General features: G+C 44.7%; 1 protein-coding gene and 1 long non-coding RNA gene across 3 annotated transcripts in view; one reads left to right on the forward strand and one right to left on the reverse strand.

Annotated features, from left to right (window-relative positions):
- The first annotated feature begins 1,641 nt into the window (after nt 1–1,641).
- LOC107181550 overlaps nt 1,642–15,546 on the forward strand; it is a 14,000-nt gene continuing 95 nt past the window's right edge. Inside the window, exons 1-2 of the long non-coding RNA XR_001512207.1 lie at nt 1,642–1,719; nt 13,794–13,805. This is a non-coding gene — a long non-coding RNA (uncharacterized LOC107181550). The remainder of the gene's footprint in view (nt 1,720–13,793; nt 13,806–15,546) is intronic.
- The window catches only part of LOC102761755 (chromosome unknown open reading frame, human C15orf41), a 218,239-nt gene continuing 204,410 nt past the window's right edge, over nt 1,718–15,546 (reverse strand). The window contains exon 11 of one of the 2 annotated variants that reach the window (XM_006778110.1): nt 1,718–2,379. In XM_006778110.1, coding sequence (XP_006778173.1) covers nt 2,244–2,379 — 136 coding nt within the window. In that variant the 3' untranslated portion in view covers nt 1,718–2,243. The remainder of the gene's footprint in view (nt 2,380–15,546) is intronic. The other variant, XM_015557609.1, reaches the window with a different exon arrangement.

Raw genomic sequence — 15,546 nt, forward strand, 5'->3', positions numbered from 1 at the left:
CTCGGAGCTGGGCCCGTGCCACGCTCCAAGCCGGTCTCTTCCTCATTTGGGAGAGCAGATGCTTGGCAAGCCCATGGATGCTAGCGAGAGCATCATTTAGTTTTACGTTTGCACACACGCCTGCTTCTGGGCTGGCACATTCGTTAGCGCAGTTTGCGGAGAGCTGCATCAAACAAGATCCGCTTTCATGTTAATGCGCTAATGACGACGGCAATAAAAAAAGGTGACATCTTGTGTCTGCTTTCCTGGGCTGATGTTTATATTGTCCAAACTAAACACACAAACAAGTAAAGAACACGCACAGATATCACACAGGTAAGTATTTCTAACAGAAAGAGAAAGCGCAAGCTTTAAGCTTCCAGTCTGGAAACCTTACTCCCCCCTCCCCACCTCCCGCACGCCCTTGCCCGAAGAGGAGTAGGTATAACCATCCCGTTAGTTCTCCTGCGGGAAGAGCTTAGTTCTTGTAACTTCATCATAGTGTGCACAGTGGGCTGCTGGTCTCTCTCCCACTTTTAGGAGCCAAATTTGGAAACCTTGTTCATAAAGAGGAGGCGGGCCTCTGCGGGGGAACACGGATACCTTCTCATAACACATTATGTCAGGGCACCGGGTAGAAGGAATACGAAATGCAAGCACCTCTATGTTTTAACTTGTGTACCCTCACCATGCATTTGTTTAATGTAAAACAAACAAAGCCCCGACAAGGGTTTAACAGGGTTTTCAACATCTCTGCAGGTAAATGTGATTTATTCCGAAAGAAGAAAAAGCAGCTTAGAGCAGGCCATGAAAACGGCCTTTAACAAGTTTTGTGTGTGTGTGAGTGACTGTGTGTATCAAGACAACAGCACTGGTTTCGAATCGTTCTATTTCACTCACAAAACCTGCATGGGGCACTTTACATGGAAAGAGAAGTTTGCCTGATACCTGTTTACCAGTTCACCGCCTTTCGCGTTCCTTTTTGTTGAAGGCAACCCCTGCAGAGCTAAAATCCGCTTGGTCGGACCTGACACGCCTGTGTCTTTCCAGAGGAAAAGAAGCAGGCAGACTTGGGAAACCCTTTTAGGTACAAAATGAACGGGGTGCTAACGGCATGGTGAGTTTTGTGAGGGAACCAAGCAATGCAGGTAACTTACACATGTTTGTAAAAATTTACACCTTTATTAATAGCTCCAAACTCGCCAATTCAACATTACCAAAGTCATGTTTTGTCAATGTATTTTACTAAATACATTTCTGGGCATACATTAATCTTTAACTTCCCCAAAGAGAGATTTACAATGAGTTTACTGATGTAAACTATAGAGTGAAATCTCATTTGCAGCATAAAAGGTGACTAAATAAAGTGAACAGATACACCCTCTGCCTGATTCTGCTTCTTGAAAATCGTCCCAGGTTCACGTCCAGCGCACTGCATTCCTTCCAAGCTGAGTATTTCTAATGCCCCCGTTATGAGCGTTTTATAATTACGTGGTATAAAATGCAGGTGAAAAGCAGTGCACCAAACGCACTTGTAAAGAATTTTACTCATAAAAATACGATCGCACATCACTGAGAACTAGCCACGTTTTAAAAATAAACTCCCCTCTCGGCTGGCACCTCGCTCCAGCCGCGCCGCTCCGCCCCCCGCCCGCGGAGGAGTGCGGTTTCTAGACACAATGTAACGGATACTTTCGAATGAGATAAATGAGAAATGTTTGGTGCTCAAATAAGTCTTAGGTGAGGGCGAGGGTTCGGCGTCGGACCATGGCCTCAGCGTTGCTGGGACCCGGCTGGATGCTGCCACGCGGTCATGCAACCCTGGGTGTCTGTCTGGGTTTCATGAAGAGAAGCGGGGAGGGGGAGGAATCTTAGGGGGGAAAAAATAAGAGGGTGATTCGGAGACTGGGAGGAGCACTGAAAAATCACACCTTGGGGTCCCCACGTTTTCCCGTTTGTTCAGTATTCAGGGAGAAGCCATCCGGAAGGAAGACAGATTATGACTATCTATAAACCAACTGTTTGACAGAGACAGAAACGCTGACAATGAGTGGGTTGTGTCTGTAGCTCTTGGCTGCTCACATCAGCCAGGGATGAAGGAAAACAGAGACTCCTGCTATGTTTGTCTAAAGAGGCAGTGGTGTGACCACGGGCAGCAAGGGTTCAGCTGGAGTTCAGGGCAGATGTTGCCAGGAGTTGACGCTGCAGGGAAGTGAAATTGCTTCCGGATCCACCTTCCCCTCCCAGCCTCTGGTGCGGGCCCGTCAGGGCGCAGCGGCGCCGTGGCACAAGGTGACGATGTCCGTGGGGAAGCAGGCTTTGAGCAGGATGCCCCTCTCCCGGTTACAGTCCAGCTCCTGGATGAATCCGTACCAGTAGATGACCAGGCCCGGCCCGAATCTGCACAAACACGAGAAAACAATACACACGCATGGCATCAGTGTAGCTCCCCACACAGGAATCTCCGAAGCACGGATAAGATGGTTACACAGCGTTATTGCACGATGTTTTTATTTCGGTTGCTACATAATGACCGAAAGTAGCGGAACTTACACCGAAGAGTTAACTTAATGCAAGGCACATTTATTGCCTTTCTTTCAAGGAACGTGAAGTATGTCAGATGTATGCACTGCCCTCGTTACCTTTCAGGAAGATGCTATGGGCTTGGGCTATGTGACCACTTAGCTGATGGAGGATAAAGCCCAAGTCAAAACAGTGGTGAGCCGAAGGCACCGGCTTGGGATTTTAGTCTTCTTATGTTCAGAAGTATTCTGAAAAATTATCTTAGCTATTTTCAACTGAGGAAAAAGAACACTAAAAAAAAAAATAATTAAAAAAAATGGAACAGCCCAAGGTCCTCTTAGGGCTGTCATGTTCTATCCGTGCATCAGTAGGGCCCAAAGTCCCTTCTGTCATCCCTGCTTTTCAGTTTAAAAGAAAAAAAGTCCACAGGACAAGGGGACACCTCATAGAGACCTTCTCCCCGGCCCTGCATTCTCTGCGCTCCCACCTCTCCACGTGCAAACACGACATGAAATGTGGTCGTAGGTTCTTACGAAAACAGGAACAATGGCACACGGACCTGTGACAGAGCACAGGCAGACGCCGGCTTAAAACCTCAGTTTTCCTAAACGGTGCCTCTGAACGATCTCGGGTTTGGCTAGCAGCAGGCTCAGGAAGTCGCCCTGCGGATTCCTCACCCCTCAGGAAGTCGAGACCTCCAGGCTGGGTTCATAAAGATGCAACCGCGATCCATCACCGTGCGCACACAGAGAGGTTTTGCACATCAGTTTCACGTTTTCCCTACTGAAGGTACTTAATTAAAGGGCAGCACTACTTTCGGTGTCGTGTTGCAGGAATTTTACAGTGGAATCATAAATTATGAATGCTGGGTTAGTAAAAGGATGTCTAAAAACAGAACTGCTTTCTGTATTCTGACGTTACAGCAGGCTGAACCACGCCAGGCCAGAAAGCTCTTTCCTTCCATGATTTATTATATGCGGCGGCGTTCTTGCCAAAACTAACAGGACGGGACGGGCTGTGAGATACTGTGTGCCCAGGAGCAAGTTCAGCTGGATGTCACGGACTGGTTTATTTGGGATCCACATCAGCGAAGTAGCCCAGTTGAAGGCAAGATTCATGACAACATTTTGCATCCCCTCCGTGCGAGGACAGAACCATGAGGTGGGAACTCATCCACTGAACTTGTTCTAGGGGACGCAGGAGCTACGTCTGGACGGGACGCCTTGCAGCACCAGGCCCTGTGACGTTTGCCTGAATGCAGCCCTGGCTGCAGATGCTCCCTCCCCTCCTCCTCCTCAGCGTCTCTGAGGAAGGTTCCTTTGGGTTCAGAAGACTCGGACTGCTTTGGCACAGGGTGTGGGGTCCCGTGCTGACCTACACACAAGGCGAAGCTCACACCTGGATGAGAACTTGCTTCTATGTAACTGAGGGCTGCTTCGTAACTTTCAATCACAAACATTTGTCTGCAACTGGAACATAGACTATTTGGTGTCTTTATTTTACAAAAAGCACTGTGATTGTTATCAAATGATCTCAGATCTGTCAAAACAGGTCTGGGAACGGCAGGAAGACCTGCGCGTCTCGGGACCGGATCTGAGAAGCCTCAAACCTTCCCACCCACCAAGCAGCCCCCAGTCACAGCCTCGCAGACCCAACCTAGAGCGCAGAGCCTTCGCCCATCATGTGAGGCAGCCATTCTGGAGACCGTGATGTTCTTTGGAAAGGCACTGGTATTTCCACAGAGGGAGAAAAAAAATCTGTGATCTAAACAGTCATGGAAAAGAACAAAGAAATATATGGGGGTCATAAACAAGCCCGGTGTTTTAAAGATTTAATAAAACAAAAACACACATCACCAGCACCGAGAGCAAGAGCAGCCTGTACGTTGGCCGAGCAGCTAAATCATACGCCAAAGGACAGGAAGCATGACAGCTCTTTGCAAAAATGGCATTTTCCAGGTGGAAAAGCCAGTCTGGGGAACACCTCGGCCACCAAGAAACGGGACTCGTTTCACTTGTGAGGCGACAGATGAAATTTGCAACTCAAAAGGGTTTTAGCGAGATTGGGAATCTGAACATTTCATGGGGTGGTTCCCAACCAGGACCTTCCAAGGTAGTGACGAGGGTCTGTGAGTTGTCATCGGTACATACGACGAGGGATTCCTAAGGAGACTCTACCATGTATCTAAGTGCTTGTTTCTTCGCTTTCGGATGAATTTATAGTTACTTAGGTAATACTAGCTCTCTCACGTGGCTCAAAAGCTCTGAGTGAAAATATGTGCTCAACGACCAGGAAAGACAACCACCCTTTGTAAATAGAGATCGGTAGATGGAGCTTTTCAGATTATTGGCCTTGGAGTGAGAACGGTAATAGGAACTCTAGACAGTGACGAGGTTGGAAACATAATGACGGGACAAGATCTGGCCTTGTTCCTGATACCCACTCGAGTGCCTTTCTGAGCTGTCCTCAACTCGGGATCCAGAGACTATGCGATGCTGGCAAGATGACCTTTCAGACTCTTGTCTATTGATGAAGAGGCTGACCATATTAACACACTTGACATCACTGCTTCCTCGGTGATCTGAACTAACAGAAGGGAACCTTATGGTTAACAATCGGAAAAACCAAGCAAGCCAACTTCAGCGTTTTCTTCTGAGACGGTGTAAAAGAGAGACAACAGGACCTACGAAATTTTTATGTAGGTCAAGGACATGCTTGTGGGTTGAGTGGTTTCACCTTTTGGATGCCTGTTGCCGTTTATTGTGGCACTCGTGGACGAGAGTGAGATCGCTGGGAAGGCAAACATAACCTTTGTGACCAATAAAAATCAAAGAGACTGTTAACGGCGTTTAAGAGAAAACAGAGTCCCTGGGTCTGAGCGAATGTGCAAAGCAGAAGGTTGGCCTGCTACTGGGGTTGCAGCCCTCCTCACCAGCCCGGGGACACGCAGTAATGGGAGGTATACGGATCGCTAACTGTAACTTTAATGTTTCTACTATACTCATGGTCAAGTAATGAGATCAAAGACTCCAAATGGATTTTACAAAGTCCTGTGGAGCAGACACTGGAATGTGAGTGACGTTTGAACAAGTTAATTTTGCCTGCAAATAAAATACCACCAAATTAGCAAAAGTAACAAATACCTTGGAAAAAAATGGGAGGTGAAAGTCAGGAGCCACGACAGACCCTGAGGGGATGACGTTTTAGGTAAATGCATTTGTAATCTGCTTCTCTGGGTTCCTTTCATTTTAGAGTATTTAGAGAAATTAAACAGGAGGCTGTGGAACGAAAGCTGGGCACCCTTTTGGGTTTTTTGTGCACATCTGTCTCCCAGGGATCAGCCTGGTTTCACCGTGTGTCTCTCTGCTTTATGGTGATCCTGTTGGGGTAAGCTTCCTTGCAAATTAGTGACATTTCTGTGACTGGATCTATGAAATCAAGGCCGGGCTTTTATCGAGTTAAAAAAATGGAGCCAACACATAAAAATTGGGAGGTTGTAGACAAAATCCTGCATATTCACCGTCTCCTGAGAAATGAACTGATACGGTCACAATCAGTTGGAGCCAAGTCATGGCTGCCCCCACTGGACCTGCCATGTGCTCTCAGGTCTGCCACAGTCTCCACCGCTCTCTGGCACTGTTACTCTGGCGAGGCTCAGTGCCAGGTGCCATTCCTCATCATGCCTCACTTTAGATTTTCTTTAATTGTAGAGCCCTACTTCCTCATACTCACATCTGTCAAATCTGGGAAAGCAAAGACAAGCTCAGGGGATTTCACGTTTCACTAAAGAAACAGAAGATAATACACTTTTTTTTTTAATGTTCTGCCTATGCTGCTCATTTCTGTTGCCCACCTGCACCCTGTGGGCATTTGAGACTTGGCCCTGCCTTGAGATCTAACTCAGAGGTTCCCAAACTTGGGTCAGAGGCCCTTGAGGGGCTGTGAATAGACTGGGAGACATCCTTATGCACATTAAGCACTGTCCTCCGAAAAAATAAAATAGCTCTCGTCCTCTTTTGGAAAGGTAGATAACAAAATAGGTAGCTTTCAGGTATTATGTATTTTCTAAGTAGAAGGAATCTAAAAGTATAGCTATAGTCTGGCCAGCGTGGTTCAATGGTTGAGCGTCAACCTATTAACCAAGAGGTCACAGTTTGATTCCCGGTGAGGGCACATACCCGGAGTGTTGACTTGATCCCCAGTAGGGGTCGTGCAGGAGGCAGCCGATCAATGATTCTCTCTCATCATTGATGTTTCTATCTTTTTTCTCTCTCCCTTCTTCTCTGAAATCAATAAAAATATATTTTTAAAAAGCACAGCTATAATCACGTGGGGGCAGGAGAGTTAGCCATAACTCTTTTTTGTTTGTTTTAAAGACTTTCAAATTTGGCAGGATTAGGGACACTGTTCTAATGGGTTTGGTCTCCTTTTCTGGATGAATATGAACTGCATACATGAAGGAGATTCTGTGATATGGGAAACACTGGAGATGTCTGAAAATACTGAGCAAACTTGTAACTAATCTGTCCCTGCACATGAGGTTCATCTTCACAGTAAAAAATGGGCTAGAAGGAAAGACACAGTTCCTGCCCCGGGTCGCACTGAGAACTCACTCCACCGAGAGCAGCCTTGCTGCTGCTATCTACAGGAAGAGGTACAGAGAGAAGCACCTGACTGCCCTGGGCAGCGGCAGTAATGAAAAGGGACCCATGCGGAGGTGGTGCTGGAGTTCGAGTTGCGACTGAGAGTTGCAGAAAGATACTGTGTTGGGCTGACTCCCAAGGTGGTCCCCGCCTCCTGGGACGCGTGCCCTTGTTTAATGCCCTCCTTTTGAATGTGGGCTGGATCTAGTGTCTAGGTTCTAAGAGAAACAACACAGCAAAAGGGATAGGATGCCACTGTGATTAGGGTTCAAAGACTGTGACTTCCATCTCACTATCAGACACACCGTTGCCTTCTGGGCTCCCATACTTCCATGAAGCAAACTGCTATTTGGGAGAGGCCCCCATGGCAAGGAACTGAGGGTGGCCTGGGCTCTGCAGCCAGCGAGGAACTGTGCCCCTCAGCCCACCAGCTGGCGGGGAACTGAATCCTGCCAACAACCGGAGTGAGCTGAGGGGTGTGGTCTCATCTGAAGGTTTGACTGGGAGAAGCCCCACCCCTCAGTATCTTGAATGGAGCATGTGGGAGACTGTGGAGAAGAGGATCCAGCTAAGCTACGCCCATGTTCCCACTCACAGAAAAAGTGAGATAGTAAGTGTGTGTACTCCTAAGTTATTAGCTTTGGGGTAATTTGGCACATAGCAATATGTAACTAACATATACACTGCACACTTGAGTAATCAAATGCCATTCTTCACATATGGAGCATGAAGAGTCCTGTTGGCTATAAATTAGATTTTTCTTTTTCTGTTATAGTCGCGCCCAGAATTTATAGCAGAAGAGGTCACTGAATGAGATGATTACTAAGTAGCCACTCTTCACCAAGGCAAACCGGTGATGAAGCAAGTCGATGCTTTTCCACCAATAGAGCTTCTTGGCTCCTAACTGAGACCACACACCAACACCTTCCCTGCTGCCTGTCTAGGACCCTGAGGTCACCTAAACATGTAAAGAAATCAAATATAGATGAAGAATCCTACATATTTTCTATACTGCGGTGGTGTGTTTTTAAGTTTGGTGAGTAGGTTTCTGAAGTTGCAAATCTGAAGCGGGTGAAGCAGGGGGCCGACTCCAGGCAGAACACTTGGCCACCTGAGGACTGCTGACAACCGGGGAGGAGACACTGAAAGCGCCCCCAGTTGTGGCGATCCAAGGCGGTGTTGGGGCTCGTGGACTCAGTCAATCTCAACAGGTGCTAAAGGACAGTCTGAGGAAAATGGGCGCTGGTTACATTTTGTTCAGTTAAGACAGGCAGTGCAATCTGTAATATATTTTTAAAAGATCTGTCACCAGGAATGTTTTAAAAATGGTCCTTCAGTGAGTAAGTTCTTAGTTTTCCAGAAGAAATGTAGCTGTCCTCAGATAGTCTCTAGGATGTCAGATTGTAAATGTTGGACAGAATCGGGTATATGTTAGAAATCATGCCTCTCAATCCAAGGTTCCCTATAACTCTCTGAGAAACTCAGAGACCCCAAATTCAGTGAGGACTTCCTTTCTCTTTCTTAACTATAAAAAATACGCCCCCCCACCCCCTGCACCCAGCACTTCCCTGCCACACCTTTCACTATCCTGTAAGACAGGAATTAATTGGATGATATTTTCACTTAACTTTCCCTTGTTAAGACTTTTCCTTGAGGCACTTTTTCAGAGAGTGATAAAATGAAAGGTAGATGCAGGTATGCAGAGATTTCCAATCCTAGTGTCGGATATCACTTTGCTAAATTAGCCCCAATAACCAACTTCCTCGTTGGTTTCCTGAGGCCCATTTAGCTTCTATGGCTCCATAGATTTCAGAAGGCCCTTGATCATACATAAGGTCTACAAAGATGTGGTCTAAATACATATAAAACTATCGGAATAAACAACAATGAAGAGGTAACGAACATTTACAGCACACTCACGTGGCAGGCAATGACTCCATACTTTTACACGTGCACTCATTTGAAAGTCACAAGCACCCTGTGAGGGGGGCACTACGATTATCCCCATTTTACAGGTGAAAAAACTGAGGCACAAAAAGGGACAGGCTTTGGGCCCCAGCGGTCTGGCTCTGTGGCTTGTGCTTATAACCATTACACTCCACTGTCTGTCACTATGGATTGTATTTACACCGCAATTTATAACATTCACTCAACTTTGAAACATATTTACCACATCTGGAAAAGAGAGAAGAGCAGGGGTCCAGAAGGCAGGCGACTAATCAAAAGCCCAGTGTATGAGTCAGGATTCACCTGTCTCCGGGGAATAATTTTTCAGTCAATAGTTCCATACTAAAGAGTCTATCTAGCCACTCATTTCAATGTAGGTGTCCCCATGTTTAGGAAGCATATGGCAAAGCAACTTATAATTCAGGTAAAAGGACTGAGAATTATGGAATCACTGCCTGAAGTCCAGAGAAGATAAATGCTTCCTGCGAGGAGAAGATTCAGAAGCTATGGGACAGAATCTAATATGAGGAGAGAGGAGTAAACCCAGAACACTCCTGCAGCCTGTTCCCATTAATGGACACCAACAGCTGGAATAAGTTACCACAAAAACCGAGGGAAGCGGAGGGTCTATGTGAGCATGTCAGGAAGAACCAGAAAAGAAGGTTCAGACTTGCTAAGCAGGGTTGACAAAGGGAACCCAAAGGCCCACTCTTGCTGGTAAAATACTTCTGGCATGAAGATGTATCTTATGTTTGTGGCATTAATTTGACTTATCTATGTTTTTAGCTCTATGAGAAAAATTACTACATATTTTTAAAAATATCAGTATGACTTTATACCTCTTTTGGTAATACAATATGAAGCTGGGACTCATATACTGTCGTACAATTTGCTTCTCCACAAAGAATAAAGGAAACTCATGAAACTGATATCATACTTCTCAATGAGCTGAATTACCATGTTTACATAAAGGATTCTCACTCAGTATACTGGGGTTCTACAATATTAATCTGGATCAAGTCAACCAAACAATTTTCAATTGAAATGAAAAGAGGACTATGGGATGATTTGATAATTTTAGTCAAGTTTCTTGTTCACAAAGGTCTTCATTAAATAATTAAAAACTATATATATATATATATATTCCCCTTTTTCTTTCTCATCTGAGTTGCTGTGTGGGGTCTGGGGTAACTTCGGAAGACGTGTGCAGACATGTGGCTGTTGGAAGTCAATTGTTTCACCATCAAAGACTTGCATGTGGTTTTTATGAAGAATGCATTCGCAAAAACATAGTTCAGGACGAAGGAGAAATATAAAACATCTTGTAATTGTTTTAAAATAAACTCTTACACTGTTTATTTAGTTTTAATCTGCGTGTTGTAGATTGGTTATGCACTTGTTAATCACTGTTGTATGTATCTCCAGACAGAGTTGTAAATAACTTTTCAGTCCAAGTGAAATATGCTTGCACATGTTTATATGCAGAGTACGTGTGTACTCATGCCTGTGCGTAAATATGTGTACAATAATAATAGATTAGTGATCATGTAATACAACATCGTAAGGTTCTGGCACTATGGTCAATTTAATATACAATGCAAACATTCTTTTTATTTTGTAATATCCAGAGATGAAATAAAAACATAACTTGGTTGTTTTATTCACTTTCTTTTCTTGGCAGGGCCGTGTTTCCAAATTGAAAGGACTGAAGAAAAAAGAGCCCCAGTTATGAGTATTCTCACTAAACTCATGGATCTTGATGATTAAAAATGCAACTCTCTTTGTAACATCAACTCACTGTATATAATTTTGAAAATAGAAAAGGAAAAATATATTCTAAATACTGATTCACTTCAGGCCCGAATGCCACATAGAAGATAAACAGAAAATATGTTATTTTGAAGAAAGTTTAAAATGTATATAAATACACAACTACAACCACCTGAAATCCTCCTTGGTGTTTATGTAACTTGGCATTTCCGTGTCTACATTAAATTGCCTGGAAAAGTGCTTCATTTTCCTTGTCCGTTGCCCCGTGTTGGATAGACTCAGATGCCACATTCACAGTCTTTCTAGCCTATTGTAACCCTCTGCTCAGAAGGGAGAAGCTGAGCGAGGTAGAATAGGAAACAAAGGCAGAAGCTATGTAATCAGCTGCTTTCATATCTGTTTTCCTGGAGAAACGCTTTCTCCCGGCAGTGGGCCAGCTGCGCTGCGTTTACCTGTTAAGAATGAACATAGCACAGCCTGGGCATCCCCCTGCAGACAGTACAGGTCACTGGAGGAAGGCTCCTCCCTCCTGCAGCAGCTTACAGCTCAAAGTTTAATAACCTGGAAAAAGTCTATTCACATTTTTAAGTGTGAAATGTAAGTAATTAACTGAACAAACAAAATGCCGACCAGTTCACAGCAAAAGACAATTTAGAGCAGCGATCGCCAATTTTCCAACCTCACAGACCACCAGTGGTCCAGGACCACAGGTTGGCGACCGCTGATTTAGAGCAATGACATGATATTCTAGAAGTCTTCCTGGGCGAGGTGAGCTCTCAGCTAAGTTGCATTTACTCATATAATGTCCTCTTCATTTTCTCCATTAGATGTTCATTTTTTGAGGTGAAAATAAAGAGTGGGATCAGAGGGTCCCAAGAGAAATAAAGAGTTGGGATCAGAAACATATTGAGATTATTTCGTTGTGAAACTGGAGGATGAACTTAAGTACAGTAGTCCTGGTCTTTGTTTCAAATGAGGATATATTAAGTGGACAGTACCTGTCCCCAAGTAGGAAGAAGAAATACCAAGTGCAGTAAAAGAAACCAAAATCCTTAAAGTCCTAAAGTACTCAAGGTCATGTACGGAGAAAACATTTAAGTACTAAGAGTGAGAGACTACTTCAGGCAGACCTTGGGTGCAAATCATATCTACCAGCCTAGAATTTATACTCCAGCCTTCTTCCCAAAGTTGGGGTAGTTTACAAAATTGGTTGTGTGAATTATTACATGTTTTCTCAGTTATTTCCCCAGGGAAACATGCCAAAGGCGAACCCATCATTTCCGCTGATTTAGTGTTTGATGCCAGAGAATTTATAATTGATATGACAACCATAATGAATAGTGATCCCCAGGCTGGCCGAGCCTGGCTGACAGTGTGGTGGTCCATTCTGGGTTCGCCAGACTCGTTCTGATAAATTCGGAGGTTATTCCTGAACTTCTCGCTTCCAACTTTCTGAATAGTAGAAATTAGAAATGCTTTATAAAATAGAAAATATTTTACTATATAAATGTTGTTTAGCCCTGATTTTTTTTTAACATAGTTTTTTATTACAGCACAGGGTAACTCAGAGTTCAGTGAGACATTTATCTCAAGGCACAAAGAAATTTATGGGTTCTAGATAGAAATATAAATGTCTGCTTAAAATAAAAAAATACTGGAATTTTCATCCTTGGCAAAGTCGAATAACTGAAGGATTAAGGCTGCTACATGTTTGCCCTATAAATCTATCATTATCCCAGTGTGACACAGTGCTTCAGGTATGTCAGATCCCAACTCGCTCTGAATGGGTAGTTAAAACATTCCTTTTACTCACAATTCATATTTCCCGATAAGGAAAAATCTCTTTGGCTAACCAGCACAGTCCTCAGAGGCAAATCTCACAATTTTATAGATCCTTGAAGGCAAATGCTGGGGGTGGGGGTGAAGGGATTAGAAATTGGAACCATCAAGATCATTAGAAAAAATGACCAGGTGACAGAAAACAACTACAAAAATATGGCACTCAGAAGACAAGTAAATATGGGTGATCTGGCTCTACACGTCTAGAATGGAAGCTGCATGAGGGCAGCTTGTATTTCAGGCACAAGGGAATCAGCCAGTGAGTGCTGGCTGAGCAGATGCACGAACACATGAATGCCTGCCCCACAGAGAGCGCCTGGAGAAGCTCTGGGTGCTAACACGCATTTGGAAAACAGTCTTTTGCTGACAACCACCGACCACATAGGGAAGAGATAAAATCAGCCTTAAAACTATGCCCAAATTACATGCACCGAAAAAGTAGTGCCAGACATTTCGCATTTGGAATCTATGTGTTTCAGGTTATTACAGGAAAGATGATGTTGTTTAGAACCTGGTAGGAAATACAAGAGCTGTTCCCTGGGAGGGCCCTACAGGTGGCTGAGGTGTGGCTGTCAGGTGGGCGGAGCTGACGGCTAAGAAGAAAAACTAAGTAGTCGGGAGCCAATAGCTGCACACAGGTGGCCCTCACTTCCTTGAAAGACAATCAATGTAGGTCAGCTTTTGTTTACAGTAGCTTTTATCTAGAAGATAAGGTTGTAAAAACATCAATCAAAATGAAGTACTACTGTTCCTGGCCATATCTCAGCTGGTTCATCTGTTTTATTTCTTCCTCCCTTTCCAAATACCTTAAGGTGTTTTAGATGAGTGAAGAGATATCAAACTATTAAAGTGAAGTGTATTTGTGTATGACACATGGATTTGCACTCGCTGAACCACAAATACCATCCCTCGGTACTTCTATCATTCCCAGGTTCATTGCTTTAATTTTCAATAACATACGCTCCACAGAACGATCTTTACGTCATTTTCAATAATGCTCCTCTAGGAAAACGAGGATCTGATGGCTTGCATGTTGGTGTACAGCTTTCAGTTTATTTACACCCTGCCTTTCCCTTGAAGAGGCACGCACAGAGAGAGAGCAAAGTGGAAATAGAAAATGGAGCTCAGGAAAAGAAGTACGTAAATTTTTTTATTTTACTGTTAAATTGAACTTTGAAGGTCAACTGACAGTTACAGAACTTTAAGCCTAAGCCCCCAAAGATCCTGCCTGATGTTGTTTTTAAGGCATTGCTTGGTTAATGCTGGACCTACACAGTGAAGCTTCTGAGCCGGGGAATTTTCCAAGTGGTAAGGGGAGCTCTGTTGAGGGAGTGAAGAGGCACCTGGGCCCACCGGCAGTGAAGGGGGCAGAGGACAGCGACCACCACAAGCAGACAGAGTTCAGCTGCTGGTCACCTGGAAACAGACTTTAAGACCAGACAGGGCCAGCTGGTCACCCCGGGCTAGATTTGGGTTGTGCTGCGGGTCCATGTAGTGGAAAATATCTGTCATCTTCAGGTTTGAGTCATTCTTCAGTCCTGGGCTTTGTGAGTCATTCTTCTGTTTGATCCTCTTCTAACTACCCGTAGAGGAAGGCATTCTAGTGAGAGGGATGCCCTGCAGTTAACCCACTTCAGACTTGAGTCTCCTAGATTCAAGGACTACTTGACTGAGTGCTCCCCAGGTCACCTGCCTGGCACTGTCCCAGCCTTTGGAGCTGGTAGAAGATACAGACACTTTGATTACAATTTCTCCCAGGAAAGTCACACCACAACCTATCAGCACAGCCATCATCGTAATAGCAGCTAGCACTTTCATTACATGCCAGCTACTCTTCCAAGCTCTTTATCTGCGTTATTTCATTTAAACAAAAGCCCCACAAGTAGCTAATATTAGCACTTTATTTAAACCTGAGAAAATGATGATAAAGCTGCACCGATCTGATCATAATGATGACAATGAAGAGAAAGAACACTGAGGGCTCACCGTGTGCCCAGCACTGGGCCAAGCCCTTTGTACACGTCACTTCATTTAATACACACAGTGGACCTGGGGCATAGGAGGTGCTCCTGGTGCCCTTTCTCTTTTCTTTTTTAAAATATATTTTTATTGATTTCAGAGAGGAAGGCAGAGGGAGAGAAAGAAACATCAATGATGAGAGAGAATCATTGATCGGCTGTCTCTTGCAAGCCCCCGACTGGGGATCGTGCCTGCAACCTGGGCATGTGCCCTTGACCGGAATCAAATCTGGGGCCCTTCAGTCTGCAGGCTGATGCTCTATCCACTGAGCAAAACTGGCTGGGGCCGGGTGCCCTTTCACAAATGAGGAAACAGAAATGTGGAGAGGGGAAGCAGCTTACCCTCGCAAGAAGGAAACGCTTAAGAGTAGCCGATGCCAACCCATGTGCCTCCGAATGTGCAGGTCCCTCTCTGAGCAGCCCGGCCACACTGTCGTGTGTGCTCTGGGCGCCTCCAAAAACTTCTTCAAGCCTTGAAACATCACTCCCACACCCCTTCCTATCCCAATCTCAAGGTAAGGTTCCTGTATGTCCAGTTTCAGTGCAAGCGCTTAATTTACTAAAGGACTCCTCCGTGCTGGGCAAGCGATTCCCCTTCTAGGCAACAGTGGAGGCTGGAAGACATCATCTTCAACGTACCTTCTATTTTTCACTGTCTCAGCTCTCCATCTATGAAGCAGGCATGATAGTACCTGTATGCTGGAGTTCGAGGTGAATTTGAGAATAAGCGAGCATAATTTGTATCTATTCATTGTTGCCCCATTACAAAAATTCTGCCCAGGAGTGGAATCTAATAAGAAACCTCCCCAATCTCCATCCCTCCCCAT

The sequence above is a fragment of the Myotis davidii genome, unplaced genomic scaffold (genome assembly GCF_000327345.1).
Source record: "Myotis davidii unplaced genomic scaffold, ASM32734v1 scaffold46, whole genome shotgun sequence".
NCBI classification, from domain to species: Eukaryota; Metazoa; Chordata; class Mammalia; order Chiroptera; family Vespertilionidae; genus Myotis; species Myotis davidii.